The following is a 19329-nucleotide window of genomic DNA, read 5'->3' on the forward strand; positions in this document are numbered from 1 at the left end:
AACTTTCACCAGACATGAAGATGTCCTAACATGTTCTAGGTTATCTTAAGGCCCTAATTTTAATCCCCCAAAGTGTATTGTTACTGTTCAAACTTTGGGTCAGATTTTCTAAGCGTATGTATCCACACATACGTGTGTTTAAATTTTATATTTGATGGTGGACACACTAATCGAATATGAAATCATGTGGTTTGGGGGAATCAAATGCATTCGCCTCTAGCAGCAAACTGGAAGTTAGCAGTCTAGGAATGGTTCCTGGCTTCTAATAGCTTGCTTTGGAGGAGCAACTGGGTGGACTTGCAAATTGAGGAAGTACTTCAGGAAAAATTGAAAAGTGGTATAGTGGGGAAAAGATGCTAATTGGGAGTTAATAGTGTGGATCTGGGGCTTCCCTCGTGGCGCAGTGGTTAAGAATCTGACTGCCAATGCAGGGGACACGGGTTCGTGCCCCGGTCCGGGAAGATTCCACCTGCCGCGGAGCAGCTAGGCCTGTGAGCCACAACTACTGAGCCTGAGCATCTGGAGCCTGTGCTCTGCAACGGGAGAGGCCGCGACAGTGAGAGGCCCGCGCACCGCGATGAAGAGTGGCCCCCGCTCGCCGCAACTAGAGAAAGCCCTCGCACAGAAACGAAGACCCAACACAGCCAAAAATAAATTAATTAATTAATTAATTTAAAAAAAATAGTGTGGATCTGGGTAGGACTGAATCACTTTGTGGATACAATCTTCAAGTTGGTGAGACAAAAATAAGAGCAGTGATAGCGTGCAGATCAACTGGGTTATTTCATGATTTATTATGTAAGGTTTTCCATATTTAAAATAAAATCTCTTTATATGGTTACCTACTGTATGATTCCAACTATATGACATTCTGGAAAAGGCAAAACCATGGAGACAGTAAAAAGATCAGTGGTTGCTAGGGGGTAGGGGGTGGGAAGGATGAATAGGCAGAGTGCAGAGGATTTTTAGGGCAGTGAAACTACTCTGTATGTTACTATAATGGCTGATGCATGTCATTATACATCTGTCCAAACCCGTAGAACGTACACCACCAAGAATGAACCCTAATGTGAATTGCATTCTTCGGGTGATAATGATGTGTCAGTGTAGGCTTATTGACTGTAATGAATGTACCACTCTAGTGGGGATGTTGATAATGGGGGAGGCATGGAACTGGGTGGTAGATAAATTGAGTTTTCAGATCAGAGGTCAGGGTGACACGTGTTATTAAGATTTAAGCCTCTTAAAATGATGCCATGTCACACATTAGATTTAATCAAGTTGAATTTTTGCCCACTAGCAGAGAAAGCCAATGGAAGTGTGAAACGAAGTTTAGAATGGAGGTACTTTCAGCCGAGTCATCTCTGGCTCATGTGGACTTGCTATTGTTAAGCAAATGTCACTACACCCATGGAAGGAATGACTCACAGTCACTGCTGGAAAGAGGGAGGAGAGGGAATAAGAAGGTTTAAACTTGAAACGAGGAGCCCTGAGTTTTAAATGAAGAGGCTTAGCTGGATTTAATAAGTGTTTAATTGTTTGACTGGGTTGTAATAAGGAATGCAAGAGAACTATTATTTCAAAACTCTGGGTTGTATCACTTCTAATTATTGATATCATAGAATTGATATGGTGGAATTGATAGATATCCACTCGAGTTATTGAAGTGTTCTCTTGAGCTCAAATCAATGCTGGTGTCCTGTAGGTTTGCTTAGTCAATTTTCTTTGAATCACATGTTATATTTGACAAAGCTAGATGGTTAAAATAAAAGCAGATTTAATTTGACTCTTTTTTAAACAGTTCCCGGGAAAACAAACCAATAATTGATGCCTTTTACCAAAAGAAAACGCAATGAAACCCTTAAGGGTCTGTCATTCATTTCAACTATTAGGCGCACAAAGGAAGCCTGTTTCCCTATAATCTGATCTGCTCTGTGCACACAAGCCTCCCTTTATGATTGGGGTCACAGACTAATGGAGAATGGGTTTTCTCCAAGGCAGGAGTGGAGCATTTTGAGGCTGGGTGGCACAGTGGTCATGTGTTCGGGAGCCAGGCTCTCTGGGTTTGGACCTGCATCCACCACTGCATGAATCTGGAAGTCTCTCAACTCTGAGCCTCCATTCCCTCATGTAAAATGGGGATAATGACAGCACCCACCCCATAAGATCGTTGTGAAGATTAAACAAGCAATGCATATAAAACACTTAGACGGGTTCTCAGCACTCAAAATACATTATCAATCCCTGCAGTGATTTTCAATGAGGTCAATACATAATATGAAACAGAGCTGAGGGGCGGGGAAGGATTGAAACAAACTATGGCATGTTTAGTTATATTAACCATCCGTAGGTGTGCATTCAAAATATTTACCATGGGTGTTGGATGATTAAAATCTATAGGTCTCTGCTATCATGTTTGTTGTAGAAAAGATTATGGGTAATGTTGTTAGTAAACAGGGATTCAATATCTTAACAGGACTAAAATTTCTGAAATAGCACATAAAGATGCAGTTGACATGGATGTGTGGAGGGTGAACTATGACAGCATAATAATTGGACCAGAGGCCGTGAATTATCGCCCGAGACGGAGTTTCCCTGTTAATAGGCTCTATCTGGCCCTTCCAGTAAGAGGACTAGATTTAACTTTGTATTATTTTTCCCACAGAGCCAGGCAACGTTTTGAAAACTATACAGACTTAAAGGAAACACTGGCCTGTGTGCCAGACAGACCGGTATTTTCTTCCTTCTCTTCGAGGAACTGCCCATGTCACATTTGCTTTTCAGAGAGTCTATTCCTTTTGTCCTTCCTGACAGATGGCTGGAAAAGTGACCTGTCCCTTTGGCCACAGCTAATTGGATCACATGATCACTGAGCCATACTGGCCCATCAGTCTCTTTCCTGGGGTTTTAAATTCTAGACTATTCTAGATTTGGGGATTAGACATTGAGAATTGAGAAGTGACGTAAGGCTGAAGGAGGTAACACTGATGCACATCTACAGTGAGAGACGTCAGCAAGAAGCCAGGGTGACAGATTGGGGTCCCCGGGATGGAGATGATGAATGCTGGGTTCCTGGAAGCTTTCTGGTCCCAGCTGCGCTTCCTGCCTTTGGATGTTGGGAGATACACAGGGACATGCCATGTCTGTCCAATAAATCCCCCTTTACTCCCTGTGGCTTGACAAGACAACTTGAATTCCAGACGTTTCACTTTCCTTGATATAGTTAATTTTATTGGGAAAATAGACCCTTATGCTTTTTTGTTCTATAATTTACTATCCTCTGAGGGGTGAATGTCGGGGCTACAGAGAAGCAGTCAGTCACTTCATTGATGAGAGACCTGGACGAATTCAGAAAGTGGAAGGGCCTCACCGTGACTGGGGAAAATGAGTTGGCAAAAAAACCACGGCAGTCAGAATTGCATACGGAAGACTGGGGGCTGGGAGGAAGGTACCATGATTGGGACAGAACCAAAGAGAAGGCAGGAATCCAAGCTCAGACAGCAAAGGTCCAAAGGTTCTCTGGAAGAGGATTAAGGGAACAGGTAGCAAAGACTTTGAGCTGTCTGTGAACCATATGATAAAGGACTCACCATATGGTGCAGGAAGATAGCAAAGCAGGTTGAAGTAAAGGGAAGAGCTTTTGCCTGTAGGATTATATAACCACCTCTAATGTATGGACGTATATGTGTGCATGTGAATCCACACTACTAATGAGATTAAAATTAGGATAGACTCCCACAAGGGGAGCTCTGAGACTTTAGAAAAGGCCTTTGTTACTGGTAGAAACTGAACTGCCTTTTTATCTCCTCAGGCAATTTCTTCCTGTGGTAATTCAGTGCTGCACTTGGATCCAGCAGAAGACACTGGAGTCTGGGGCTTGGAGCTCTGGATTGTTCTCTTGTGCCCAAACTCAAAGCACACACTAGTTAAGTACCCCAGTGGCTTTTGGGGAGACAGCTTGGAGGTTGTGCTGTTGGGGAGCTAGTGTTAGTAACCAGGGCCAGCTTCAAGCACACTGGGGACCACGATCTCTGTAGGGGCTCATGAAAGTGTTTTAATTTCTTTTAGAATCACAAGAAAAAAAAATGAACTTTTAGGCTGAAGAAAATGCTTTAACATGCAATATTAATACATTTGTCCTTATACCAAAGCAGTCATAAGATACAGTTTTTAACTTTTTTTCATGGTGTAAGGAAGAACCCACAAAAGTCTCCATAGCAGTTTTGAAACTGTTTCAAAAAAGAAAAGACTAGCAGTTTGGTGGAGATGAGTGGACCCAGAAGTAGAGAAGAGTGCTATTAGAGATGGAAAGAGGCAACTAGAATCACAACACCTGATTTCAAGTCCTGGTCCTGCCTACTCCCAGCTGTGTAGTCTTGGGGAGGTCACTCAATCTCTCTGACTTATAATTTCCAAATAGGTGTAATAGGGTTAATATCAGTTAACTACCTTGCATGACTGTGGTAAGAAATAATATGATGTGTGATGCATATAAATCCATAGCATGATCCCTGGCAATTAGTATGAGCTCAAAAGTTGGAGGCAATGGAGATGGGCAAGTGGAATTGTAGAGGGTGGGGATGGGAGATAGAGCTGGTGAGGGTTAGAAGAAACGGAGGCTGACGGTGGAAAGGGAACCAGCTGAGGAACCACACACACTAGAGACGCCACCAAGACTTGGAGGACCCCACGAGCTGAAGCCTGTAGAGGAGGTGAGAAGGGCAGGCTCTAGAAGAGAGTAGCCCATTCTCAGGAGCCCTCCCAGGAATCCCTGTTGATGGCTCACAGTTCCGACGGGTGTTTGCACATGCATAGGTAATTGACAAACACAGAGTGAGGAGGGAGAACAGAAAATCTGGAGCTTTCCATCACGATGCACATGGCATTTGTCTAATGGCAAAGGCTCAGAATGAAAACAAGGCATGCAAACTCTGCTTACACTTACAGGCAAAGAACAGAGAGGGGGAAATGAGAAAATAGGGGAAAACGGTTAACCTTCTAGAATATGTTTGTGACATGGCAAGGCGACCACTGTTGAGACTAGAAATGCAAGTGTTAAGTATCAAGGCAATCAAGAGCCTAAGATCACATGCATCTAAACCAAACCTGGTCCGTTAAATGCCCCTGACGAGCTCTGTGACTTTACCAACTTATTTCAACTTCCTGCATCTCCTTTCCTCATCTGTAAAATGGGGATATAAGTAGCTACATCACAGCATAAACATGAGCCAAAACATACAAAGCACTTACAACAAAGCCTGGCATATAGTAAGGACTCAAAATGTTAGGTGACATCACCATCTTCATCACCACCGCCACCACAAGAATATATGTTCCATGAGGGCAGATATTTTTGTCTGTTTTGTTCACAGCCATTTCCTCTGCACCTAGAACAGTGCCTGGCACATAGTAAATGCTCAACACATATTTGTTGAATGAATAAATCCTTAATCATGCTGTCAGTGGGCAGTTATTATAAAAGTGATACTCCTCCCTGGTATGGGTTCCAATCTTAGTCTCAATTCCTTTCCCTTATGTCTGCCCTCTGTTGTCATAAGCAGCCACCATGGCTTGTGTTCAGATCTGGAGAGTTAGGAGCTACGAGATCACTGATAACCTGGGAGACGGGCGATTCAGAAGTAGCTGAGAGTAGAAGTCACAAGGCAAAAGGATAAGGCACAGGTGAGTGGGGAGGTAGTGTAGGCAGCAAATCTCAAAAGAGCAGTTTGATTCTCTGGATATAGTCAGTGAGTAAAGGACAGAGAAGGGAGAGTCAAGATCACAGAAAACACCTTTAAGGACACAGAAAATGTTGAGCATGCTTCTCATCTAAAGGAAAGGATATAGGGGAGAGGGAAGATCAGAGACTTTCTGTGCCTTCCAGATATACACAAAAAATGTAGCAAAAGACTTCATGTTCTTAGGAATACAATGGTAATTGAAGTACCAAATTGTCATGTGAGTGTAAGATCTTGAAGGCAGTTTTTCATAAAATGTGGTACTTCTACCATCGGCAATACAAGGACAAAATTATTTTTCTTTTAATAGATTCTCCTAAGATATATTAAAATAAATATATGACTGCTAGATCAAGCCTGTGATTTCACATACATTATCACTTAGGGCAATGCTAAGAAGAAGAAAAGGAAGTCAACTAAATCAATTTAAAAAAATATTTAAGGGGAATTCCCTGGCAGTCCAGAGTTTAGGACTGCGCTCTCACTGCCGAGGGCCCGGATTCAATCCCTGGTCAGGGAACTAAGATCCCACAAGCCACGCAACGCAGCTAAAAAAAAAAAAGAGAGAGAAAATATTTCAGATAGTATAAAGGAGGTATGTACGTGCTTAAAAAAATAAACAAAAAAATAAAACCAAGTGCATAAATAGGTAATAGTTGGGAAACTTGGCCAAGGCTATACTCAACCCTTTTGTACAGTCTGAATCCAAGGGACTTGGTGTCAGCACCTTGGAGAGTGGCACACAAATGCTGAGTCTCTGGGGCGCCACAGGAAAGGGGCCACTGGCTAACACTAAATGGCCTCCTTAGTGACACTCAGGCACTTAATATCATCAACCTCTTGGGCATTATTCTAGGAAAGTCAAACACCAGAAAAGGAGGCTTAATGGTTTTGTCTCTCACCTCTCAGCTTTTTATTTTTGATCATCTTCGATGCATACAGAGCAGCAGACCTGAATGGGACTTTTTGAAGAGATAAATGTAATACTGGGGCATTCAGTTTCTAAAAACTTGCCACTTTTCCTTTTAATTTTATAAGCTGCTGACTTCTTCCTACTTGATTTATTCCTGGCTTATGCTATGCTTCAGGAAAAGCAGCACTAACACCTGGCACGTTCCATGATTTGAACACAAGGAAATGTCATCGAGAGGAGAAGCTTAAAGTTTTTTGTTTGTGGGGCATGAAAATTGGGAGTTCTAAAGGTTAAAGTCAGAAGGTCTTTCATGTCACCAAGAAGAATTCCAACCAGAGCTGAAAAGTAGGGCATATGGCTGAGACCACTATCTTTCCATCAAAATTGTTCTCCCAGTGTCCCTTGCACTGAGTCATGTGACTAAATTCTCTGTAATAGTGTGTAGGCAGAAGTGATGGGTGCCACTTCCAAACCAAGGCTTTTATGAAGCAGCTTGTGCCTCCTCTGTACTCTCTTTCCCCCTCCACACTCTGAGTATAGACAAAAACAAGGCTGTAGGGATTGATGGGGATGGTAAGATGGAAGGAATCTGGGTCACTTAATCACCATATGGCAAGCGTGGGTGAGGTCAGGAACACCCATCTTGGACTGTTACATGAATGAACATTAAACTTCTATTGTGTCTGAGCCAGTACAGATGTAGAGGTCTTTTTGTTATGGCAGTTGAATCCACCCTAACTAATAAAGGAGGTTAGGTGTGTGGGGTCAGGAAGAAGAGACGTCCTCTTTTTTTTTTTTTTTTGCCACCCTGCATGTGGGATCTTAGTTCCCCAGCCAGGGATCAAACCCGTGGCCCCTGCATTAGAAGCACAGAATCTTAACCACTGGACCATCAGGGAAGTCCCAGAAGAGACATTCTGAGATTTCCATTTACTCCCTCCCCTCTTTGCACAGTTAACTTAGCTCATCCTTTAGATAAAGCTCAAGAGCCTCTTTCTCCCAGAAGCCTTCCCTGACTTTGGCCGGGGCCGATCCCACTCCCGCAGGCTCTCCCAGCACACGGCAAACATCACAGCTGTACTTTACACCTGTTAGTGTGATTTTTTTTTTTTTTGATTAACGTTTATACTCCCACTGGGTTTTTAAGTATGCATTTTTCAAAATTCATAGAATGATACACTTCCTTGTGCGTTTTGTTGTATGTAAATTTTATTACCTTAAAATGATGAAAAACAAATATTGAATTCTGGTTAAATGATATGCATGCTGAAGAGTTCAGGGGTGAAGTGTACCGATATCTGCATCTTGGTTTGAAACGCATTAAAAAATGGGTTGACAAAGAGATGGAGAGACATGTGATCACGCATATACAGTCAAATGCCGACTGCAGAATCTAGGTATTGGGTATCATGGGTGTTCATTGTATAATTCTTTTAACTTTTCTGTATTTTTAAAATTTTTCCTAATAAAATGTTGGGGGGAAGTTCAATGAGAGTAGGGACTCTGAGTACGTTACATAAATAGAATTATTCTATGTACAGTGTATTTTATATTACTAATCCTAATGTTCTGTGATTTGCTTCCATTTTTATCTGATACTATGTCATGGACATCTGTCCATGATGACAGATAGACAGACAGAGATATGAGAGACACAAAGACCTCATTCTTTTGAAGGTATCATGGATACACCATTATATGTTTAACTTTCACACTACTGATAAACATTTGGGCTATTTTCATTTTTTTTCTATTACTGATCTTTTCCTATGATAGCTCTTCTGTGCTGCTGGATTTGAGCTTCTTTATGTTAGCTCTAGGTCCACCACAACATGTTCCTGCCTTCCCCACACCACCAACCCACCCCAGCAGGCCAGTATCCTCCACAGGCAAGCGTCCACGAGTATAAGAAAATAATAAGAAAGCCCTCATTCAAACTTCCCAGCATGATTTTCTAAAAACATCTGGATCATACAAATCATTACCACAAGCATATCTGAAGTCTCAGAAAGCAAGTGATATTAGCATTAATTAAATATTCAATGGGTATTTATTATGGCACTTTAGAATTAGGGGAATCAAGTATGTAATGTACAGAGTTGTATTTGTGCTGTGTATACACCTTATCAGAGACTTGCTGCGTTTGCTTTATAAGCTCCACTTGTATAATCAGTCTGAACAGTGCATATCTGCCCAATTTATATATCTGGAGCACAATTTTAACTGCAGAAATCACTCGACAACCACAGAGGTAAAATTCTTGAAAAGTGTAAAGGTTGGCAAAGCAGAAGTCAAAGGTTCAAGAAATCAGAAAAAATAGAGAGGATAAAACTATAAAACTAAACATTAAATAACAAATGAATAATACATGCAAATGCTCTGCAACAGAAGGTCTAGAGGGCGTCTATCTCCAAGTAAGCCAGACATGCCAAGAGGCCCTGCCCTGGTGCGATAACGCTCCCAGGGAAACGCTTTCACATGGTCAGGAAAGCAAACTCTCCAAACTTTTCTTCTTTTTAAAGTTTTTGAAACAGGGTTTACTCGTTTGGAACTCAATGGCCTTCACACTTGCTTTGTCCCTTGTTTCATTTTCATAGGTCTTAGCAAAATGCTTGTGTCTCTCCCTAGTCGCTCCACAAATTATTACTGTCTCTAAGAGCATGTTTTTCTGGGCCAGATCTGATACAGTGGGCCTGTGGGAGGGGAGGTGTGAACAGATGACCCAGCGGTCCATGTCTTTCATCTTTGGTGGGGGAGCGGTTACTGCTGCTGTGTTCTTCCATTTAAGGGGGTTGATGTATATACCCCACAAGATTGCAAAACGGTAAAAGTAGGCATTCAAATATAAAACCACATTAATTTAAAACCGCGACTGGCAAAACAAGAGTTGCAAAGGATTACTCTATGTTTTAAAGGATGGTAGGGGCTTCCCTGGTGGTGCAGTGGTTGAGAATCTGCCTGCCAATGCAGGGGACACGGGTTCGAGCCCTGGTCTGGGAAGATCCCACATGCCGCGGAGCAACTGGGCCCGTGTGCCACAACTACTGAGCCTACGTGTCTGGAGCTTGTGCTCTGCAACAAGAGAGGCCGCGATAGTGAGAGGCCCGCGCACCGCGATGAAGAGTGGCCCCCGCTCGCCGCAACTAGAGAAAGCCTCGCACAGAAACGAAGACCCAACACAGCCAAAATGAATAAATAAATAAATAAATAAATAAATAAATAAATAAATGTATGTAAAGGGTGTTATTTAAAAAAAAAAAAAGGATGGTAGAGGTTTTTGTTATTCTAGTTTGCTTTCATGACATACTGTTGTTTTCCTCTGTGATTTATTGGATGCCACATCCCCAGTTTGGAACAGAAGTCTCAATTATTATAACAGTTTCCATGGAAACATATCATCTATTCTCTCTCATTCCCTCACTGTTCCCCAAGACCCACTCTCCCACTTCTCTACCCACCCCCCAACCCCAATCTTTTCTGTAAGACCCTCCAGAACTTCCATTCCTCAGTCAAAAACTCTCCAATCTGTATTGTTGAGTGATCAAAAAGGTGAAGAAATGTGTGTGTGGTCTGCTAACTTTTGAGGCAACAAGGACAAGAATAAATATGCATATTTATATTTGTTAAATTAGCAGAGAGAAACTGGAAAGATGCAAATTAACAAATCAGTTTGTATACGGAGGGCAGTAGCAGCAAGGGGGCACAGAAGGATGTGAACCTGAGTGGGAGCAAGACTTCTCAGTGTTTATCCTTTTAATATAATTTTAATTATGAACCATGTGAAAACACTGCTTATTAAAAATATAATTTAATTTTTTAAAACTCCCCGACATTCTCAGCTTATTAGAACCTCTTCTTCATTTAGGTTTCATTCTTCCTTGTCATCATGGAAACACCCCCATCTTTGAAATCTAAATGTCTCTAGTCTTCCTAGCATTTTAAATCTCTTGGCCTCACCCACTTGATTCTCATCCCTAGGCCCCTAGACTCCTTCTTTCTCACCAAGGTTATAACCCTCTTTCTGCTTTGACTTCCTTCCAGTGTGGATGTCATTTTTATTCATGTATTCAGTACACTTTTACTGAGGACCTGCTAGAACAGGCTCTGTTGGATCTGCAGTGGGCACCCCTCTTCCCAGAATCCTTGACTCCCTTATTACTGTGATCTTCTAGGGCACTGATCCTGCTAACCACCACCCTTAGCTCAAATCCACCATCTACTTCCCCATCTCCACCCCCAGGCTGCTCAGAGCTACTGGCAAAAAGACCACAGTGGCATGGACCTCTACCGTCACTACTGCTTATTCTCTAGCCTTTTGGACCTCCAGGCTGCTCAGCAATCTTATTCCGTGTTCCTACTCTCTATTCTCACTCCCTGCCAAGGCTCTTCAAACTCTGGGCCACCACCTCAGATTCCTTAGTCCATCACAGCAGACGGATGGACCTTGTGGCCCATAGAGAAAATTCACGCATTCAGTCTAGACCCTGAATGAATTCAATCCACAGGCACTGGAAGTACAGCGGTGAACATGACAGAGCTCCTGGCTCTTGTGGAGCTCAGGTCTTAGAACAAGGAGACAAACCAACAAACAAGCAAGAGAAGTATCATCTGGTGATGGGTGCTAGGAGAGAGTTAAATATAATGGAGAATGAATGAGTGGCTCTTTGAGTGGTAGTTAGGGAAGACTTCTCAGAAGAGGTGATATCTAAGTAGAGATGGGAATTACAAGAAAGAGCCAGCTCTGCAAAGAATAAAGGGAACAGCATCATAAAAGCTCTAAGAGAGGAAGGAGCTCTGTATGTCTCAAAGAACCTCATGTCGCCCAAGCACAATGGGTGATGGGGAGAAGGAAAGGAAAAGAAGGTATCAAACAGAGAATAATTTAAATTGATCAGAATTTAAAGAGTGATGTAAGCCAAGGACACAGTATAGAATTTATTCTATTTGTGAAGTCATTGGAGGGTTTTAGCATGGGAGTGATTTGACCTAATGTAAGTTTTTAAAAATAACTATGGCTGCTGCATAGAAGTATATTAATTATAGGTCACAAGAGTGGAAGCAGGGAAACCAGTCAGGAATGTCTGCAGTGGTCCAGACGGTATTGTATGGCATAGATTAGGGCTGCATTAGTGAAGATGGAGAGAACTCAGTAAATTCATGATATGCTTTGGAGGAGGACCTATCCAGACTAACTAATGGATTATGCATGGCTGGGGTAAGGGGGGGACAAAGAGAAGTCAAGGATAACTCCCAGATTTTTGACTTAAGCTACAGAGATGGGGAAGGAAATTTGATATTTTTGCACACCTGAGTTCATGGTCTGAGATTGATATGAGACATACTGGTGGCACACACAGGGATTAAAAGACTCACAACACTAAACAAGTCAGGAATACTTATAACACAATCTCAGCTTCAGTGAAATAGCATCTCCTAGTACCTATAATAGCATCCAGAATCACTCTACGAGTCCCAGGGTCATCCTTCAACTGTGCTGCTGTTCGAAAAGAACCACCTCCATTCTCAGCTGCAAGAGTAATCTTTTCCAAAACCAAATCTGATCACGTCACTTCTCTGCTTCAGACTTTCAGTGGCTCCCCCCTGCACTGTGAATAAAATCCAAACTTCTCATCACAGCTTCTAAGGCTTTGCATGATCAGGCCCCTCCCACCTCTGCAACCTCACATCCTGCAACCTCCCCCTGCTCATGACATTTTGGCCCCAGCACCTTCTGATGGTGCCTAGAATGTGCCCAGCTCTTGCCTACCTCAGGGCCTTTGCACTTGCCGTTCTCTCCGTTGCGAACATTCCTTCCTAGCTCTTTGAATGTATGGCTGGTTCATTCTCATCCTTCAGGTCTCAGTTTCTACGTCACTTCCTCAATCTGAGTGGGTCCCTTCTTGATCTGTCTGTGACACAGCACTCCATTCATTTCCTTCACAGTATTCGTTACCAACTGAAGTATAGCTCTATTTACTTTTCACTCTTTCCCTCACTGGAATGTAAGCCCCATATGAACAGCAAATGTGCCTGCCTTGTTAGCTGTTCCTTCTGGAGCAGGTGCCACCACCCAGCCATACTGTACCTTGCCAAAGCTGCCTTTTCCAAGCACCATCAGGAAGTGAAAATCAGTCAGTTTCATCCGGTCCCTGTTCCCGTTGTTGTCAAATTTGGATATGGTGTTAGTCGTCTTTTCTTCAGGAGCCTTGGTCCCCTGATTGATCTTGGCCCTCTGGAGGGAGAAGCACACAGAAAACATCATCAGAGTTTTGAGGATGCCCTTGTACATGCTCCAACTCACATATAGGCTGCAAGCTGTGGTTCCTGCAGCTCATGCCCCCAGCCTGGTGAAAAGCATGGCCCAGCTTCCACAGTGCAAACCCAAAATGTGGAGGCCAGCCTTGGCACCTCATTTCTCTTTCATCCCTCGTGTCTCATCCACCACCAGGAACAGTCACTGCTTCCTCCCAGCTGTCTCTAGAATTCCTTCTTCTTTCCATCTGCACCAATACCACCTGTCATCATCTCTCACCTGGACAACCCACCTTGGTTCCCTCCACACTGGGCTTTACATGTAGTCACAGTGATCTTCCACTTCTTCATACTCAACCAAGTCACCGCCTGCTTCAAATGCTTTGGTAGTGACCCATCGTTTTTAGGATAAAGACTTCGGTGCTTTCACTGGCCCAGATGGCCCAGTACGATCAGGCTCTACCTGCTTCTCCAACCTCTTCAACCTCTTCTCGGCTCCTTCTTCCCTGAAACACAGCTTCTTCCTCCTTTCCCATCTTTGAGTCCCAGTTCCCTCCCACTCCAGGGCCTTTGCACCTACTGTTGCTCCTGTGTGGATGACTGTTCTCTCCCCTTCGCCAACCTAGTTACCTCCTGCTCCACGTTTTCACTTCCTCGGGGAAGCCTTCCTTGATTCTCTCTGTCTGGATGGGCTATGCCTCTCTGCTCCCTTCATCCACCTCACTTCCCATTTACACTGCACGATAACTGTCTGTTCACTTGTTTTCCCCAACAGACTGGAAACCTGCCAGGGCAGGGAATATGTCTCATTCTCCGCAATTTCCCTGACAACTAGCATACTTCCCAGTTAAATATTTTGTTGGATAAATGGGTGGATGAGGCCCATGTCTGTCCTCAGTGCAGCGGGGTAGGGGCCTGCTGCTGTGAGCAGCAGAATGATGACTCAGAATGGCAGCAAATGCTGTGAAAGCAGGGGAGAATAGGAGGCCAGAATATTTGTGATTGGAGTCTAAAGTGGGGGATGTCTTGTAGGACTGAGCCCTTAACCTATGGGGTCTGCACTAACTCCAGGGAGCTAGCGCCAAATCTGAATTAAATTGTAGAACACCTAGTTGGCGCCCACAGAGAACTGGAGAACTTCTTGGTGTGGAAAACCCACACACTTGGTGTCGGAAGTATTGTGAGAGTGTCAAGTTTTCCTCTATAGGGTATGTCGTTTTTAGCATCCGGCTTCTTTCGCTCATCCTAATGGCCTTGAAATTCACTCATGTTGTTGCTTGAATCAGTGATTTGTTCTTTGTACTGCTGAGTAGCATTCACTGTTTATGTTTATTCATTTTTCCGTTATGGGCATTTGTGTTGTCTCCACTTTTTGGCTGCTAGCAAGGCTGCTGTGGGCATTCTTGGTCCAGTTATCTTGCAGTAAAGATATGTTGAGATTTAAGTGTCTCTGGGACGATCAAGTGTAAATAAATACCCAGTAAGCAGTTGTATTATGTGGTTTTCGGGTTAAGAAATGACATAAGAACTGGAGACAGGGACTTCTCTGGTGGCACAGTGGTTGAGAATCTGCCTGCCAATGCAGGAGACAGGGGTTTGAGCCCTGGTCCGGGAAGATCCCACATGTCGCGGAGCACCTAAGCCCGTGCACCACAACTACTGAGCCTGCGCTCTAGAGCCTACAAGCCAAACTACTGAAGCCCCCACACCCTAGAGCCCATGTGCCGCAACTACTGAACCCACGTGCTGCAACTACTGAAGCCCACACGCCTAGAGCCTATGCTCTGCAAGAAGAGAAGCAACCACAATGAGAAGTCCGCGCACCGCAAAAAAGAGTAGACCCCGCTCGCCGCAACTAGAGAAAGCCTGCACACAACAACAAAGACCCGACGCAGACCAAAAAAAGATCATTAAAAAATAAAACCCCAAAAACTGGAGACAGATTTGGGGGTTAAAGCATAGAGGGGGCAGTTAAAACCAGATCATTAGGGAAATTGCAAACAAGAAAAGAGCCTTGAACAGAAGTTGCATTGCTTTTTCAGGGCCATGTCCTCCCATCATCCCAAGTTCTCACCCTCCAGCCCCCAGACATTTTCCCAGGCTATCCCAATCCAAACATATCTCTCCCTCCCTCCCACCATCCCCGTGCTTTATTATGATGTCTCCCACCTTCTCTGAGTCCCAACTCAGGACCCACCCAATTCACACACTCCAATCTCCAGCCTGTGAAGATCCACGTCCTGACTATCCCTGGTCCCCAGTCTCCGTTCCAGCCCTGAGGTTTGCTTCCATCCACCTGCAGGTCCCAGCACCCCCTGCCAGTGGAGCACGAGTGAGGTGCACACACTTCCCTATTTCTCCATCTGACTGCTTAGAGGAAAATTTTTTTCCTGTTCTTCAAAGAGCAGCAAGTGTCCAACAGCTTGATTCCTCAGTCCTTCAAGCAACCTTCTCTCCTCTGAATTCCACGCTCCATCTCAATTTGCTTGTGTGACTCTTCTCACAGTTACATGCTATAGACCGAGAATGTTTGCGTCTCCTGAAAGTTCATATGTTGACATCCTAACCCTCAAAGGTGATGGTATTAGGAGGTGGGGCCTGTGGAAGGGATTAGGTCACGAGGGTGGAGTCCTCATGGGTGGGATTAGTGCCCGTATAGAAGAGACCCCAGAAGAGTCCCCTTGCCCCTTCTGCCATGTGAGGACATAGTAAGAAGAGGGCCATGGGGACTTCCCTGGTGGTCCAGTGGTTAGGACTCAGAGCTTCCACTGCAGGGGGCATCTATCCCTGGTCAGGGAACTAAGATCCCACATGCTCTGGGCGTGGCCAAAATAAAACAAAACAAAAAGAGGTCCATGAGGCAGGAAGCAGGTCTTCACCAGACAACAATTCTGCCGGCACCTTGATCCTAGACTTTCCAGCCTCCAGAACTGTGAGAAATAAATGTTGTTTAAGCCACCCAGTCTATAGTATTTTTGTTATAAGAGTCTGAAGTGACTAGGACAGAATGTTATCTCAGCCTCTAGATGCTAGATCAGAAGTCTAATAGCCTTAATGGTCTGGTCTGCACTAATATTTAAATTAGTTGAGATCTGTTAAAAATCAGGAGATGTCTTACAAAAACCCGAATCCCAGCTTCTTCTAAAGAAGCAGATCCGGCAAAACTGGGCCCCATCCATAAGAATGGGGCATTTAGATGGGACATGAGGTCTCCAGTTGACCGTCATCACCACCACACCCTGCTGTCTCACACTAAGCTTTTCCCCCTTCTTGTTACCTGCCCAGTTCTAAAAACATTTGGGACAAGAACCCTGTCCTGTGTTCCTCTGAACGTCCCATGTCTCCCAGCGGCCTCGTGCCTAGCAGGTCCTCCATCAAAGAGCAAACATTTTTAAATTGAGGCCCAAATTTAAATGATCCTCTATCTTGCTGGGTTGGATACGGCTTCAGAAACAGGAATACACTAATGGTTGCCTTTTCATGTCTGTAATTTAGAGCCCTAGGACTTGGTGCTCAAAGTTAAAGCAAAGAGATGCGCTTCTGTGCAAAGAGCCCTGCCTCTTTCCAGACTGCGCTACGGGAGAGTGAAGGCGCCCCGGCTGCCTGACTCCAGGGCCCCATCTCAGATGAGGAATGCCTTTCTTGGCTTAAACTAACCTCCACCCCTACAAGGAGCTCCAACGGCACTCCCGTACCCAGCAGTGGCGGTAGACACCTCTGTAGGCTAGCGGTCCACGTAGATGCTCCCCAACCCCCAAGCAACCCTTCCAAAGACCAGAAGGAGCAGGTCCTGAGCTTGATTTATTCCGGGGGGTGGTGAGGCAGGGAGAGGGCTGCTAAGGATAACAACCACCTGACACCTGAATGATATGACATGCCAGACACTGGTTTAAATGCTATCTCACTCACTCTTCACATAACCGTAGGAGGTCAGAGGTGCCATGATACATACAGGTGGGGAATCAAAAGCTCGGAGAAATAAAGTAACCTGCCTTCAGCACCCAGCAAGGAAGGGACAGAGCTGGGATTCCAATCCAGGCAGGCTGGCTCTCGAACCACCTGAACAGAATAGGCTACACTGCACACATATGGCTCCAGGTATCCAGCCAAGACCCCTCGGCCCTCTCCTCTCTATACCTGGGGCTGCTTGCCGCTTACACCTGTGACTCTGCCTGCAGGCTCTTTTCCTGGTTGCAGGAGCAAGCACAGCCCACAAGCAGGCCAAGCTGAAAGTGCTGGCAAGTTAATACCCCGGGAAGCAGCCTTCAGCCAGTGATGGAAGGGGAGCTGGTGGATAATACTTCAGCTGCCTGCCCCTTGACTGGAAACCCTGCGGCCCGGTTAATCCCCGGCAGGATTAATTAAACCCCAGCTGCCCACAGTGGTAACTTGCTGATAATACATACTTTTCCAGCTTCCTTCCTTTCCCTGCCTCACTTTCCCACTACTCTAGATGCTTCTTGGGGTCACCTCCCGAAGAAACCACCTGCACTTGAATCCTTATAGTCTGTTTCTGGGGAAACTCAAAGTTAGACAATGACCAGCTGAGGGATATTAGAAAGTTGCTTAACCTCTCTGGGCCTCAGTTTCCTCATCTGTAAAAGATAAAGGGGGATGATAAAGGTACCGACCAGTCACGGTGGTTGTAAGGACTGAATTAAATGACTTAATATTTCTAAAGCACTTAAAACAATAAATGGCACATAGTAAGCATTTTATTAAATTTAAAAATTCTAAGCCTGTCAGAAGACCCATTCTGAACCATGCAAAATGGAGTCTTCCCTTCCCTGGCCCATCGGCAAGGCCACAGCCAGACAAAAGTCCCCAAACAGAGCCTCCTCCAATGTTCTGAAGCATACCACATGTGGTAACTTCACCAAGCTCACCCTACTGTGAAATTCTATTACCCCAATTTCTGCAGCTCGATTTTACCGTCACTCAGAATTTCTCCAGATAAGAGGCTTGAAAGTAATTTCTGAGTCATTCTGGGTGCTAATTGGTTATTGCACAGGGATTACATTTCTCACGTCCAAGGTCAACTGAAATTCCTCTATGTGTCTGAGAACAATTTTCGGTCTCTTGGAAACATTTTTTTAATCAACAAACTATGGTGTGGAGCAATTACCACTCAGGCATAAACAAGCGTTTGCAGGCTCTTGCGGGAAATAAAGGACACATTTTGTTGCACGCAGATAAAACAGTCCTTTCCTTCAAGCCAATAACTGGCCCAGACAAATGCTCTGTTCATGTAGGAAATGTTTTCCTGGGTGTTCTGAAATGTCACCCTGGCTGCCCTAAGACAGAAGAAATCATTTTGTAAAACTGAGACTTCATTTTATACAAGAAAACACTGGTCTTGTTTTTTTCACCCACAAGAGGACATTTTTAACTCAGCAGCAAACGGACCCCACTCCATCAGAAAGCTGAAGGAAGGAGAAGAAAAGGGTTCTCTGGAAGGCCTGCCCTCCTGTCCTAAAATGTTATCACGGTCCAGTTCTCGACTCTCCTGGGAGGGAAAGTCCTTTCATCAGCTCATTTGGGCTTGAGCGAGCTGCTCTATAAGGATGAACCTCACTGATCAAGTTCACTGGAGAATGACTGTCAAGTCCAAGGTCAACATGTTTATTCCACTTGTTTCCATGAAGGGAAGTCCCACTGGGTCAGAACCGTCACCAGGTTTTACGGAGGGCATAGGCTCAAGACAAGGGTCAGTACACAAGTATGAGTCCTACCAAGTTGAGGGGACACTAAGATGGTTCTTGGAATAAATGCCAAAACCCTTGCTAAAGTCAGCACAGTCCTTCCACTCTGACCCCACCCACCTCCCAGCCACACCATGAACTCACCCTTTGCTCTCTCTTCTCTACCCACACTGGCCTTCTTTCAGTGTCACAGAGTTGCTATATAACTCCCCACCAAAGGGCCTTTGCACCTGTTCACCTCTCTGAATGGAATGCTCTTTTCCCCTCTTTACTTGGTTAACTTCCCTATTGTTTCCTCAATGACTCCTTCCCTGTCCTCTCAGACAAGGTTACATTTCCCTCTTATATCTTCTCAAAGCACCATGGACCTCTCTTTCACAGAACTTTACCTGGTCATATTCTGCTTCTATTTGCTTATGTGATTACTTGATGAATAACAATGACAGTAACCTATTTCATTTTAGCTATTTTATACATTTTTCAGAGTTAGTAGGCCGTCATTGCTTATCTAGAATTTATTTCCCATCAGACTCAGTATATTAAGTTTCTGTGAACAAAATAACGTGTTTTCCCTTATGAAACTACTTTAAAATCACTCAATACACATATAATGAAGGGACTCAAACCCATTTTCCCCAAAACGTTTTCTTTGTAAAACTGGGATGTGTCCTACATACCTGCTAGTCTCATATATGGAGTTTATTTGGCTACACAGAAGGGAAGG

General features: G+C 44.2%; 1 protein-coding gene across 2 annotated transcripts in view; it reads right to left on the bottom strand.

The window, feature by feature from the left end:
• PRKCB (protein kinase C beta) overlaps positions 1-19329 on the bottom strand; it is a 308214-nt gene that overhangs the window by 68580 nt on the left and 220305 nt on the right. For both annotated transcript variants that reach the window (XM_007186310.2, XM_057530083.1), the window contains exon 9: positions 12737-12883. In XM_007186310.2, the coding sequence (XP_007186372.2) occupies positions 12737-12883 (147 nt within the window). The remainder of the gene's footprint in view (positions 1-12736; positions 12884-19329) is intronic.

The sequence above is a fragment of the Balaenoptera acutorostrata genome, chromosome 15 (genome assembly GCF_949987535.1).
Source record: "Balaenoptera acutorostrata chromosome 15, mBalAcu1.1, whole genome shotgun sequence".
NCBI classification, from domain to species: domain Eukaryota; kingdom Metazoa; phylum Chordata; class Mammalia; order Artiodactyla; family Balaenopteridae; genus Balaenoptera; species Balaenoptera acutorostrata.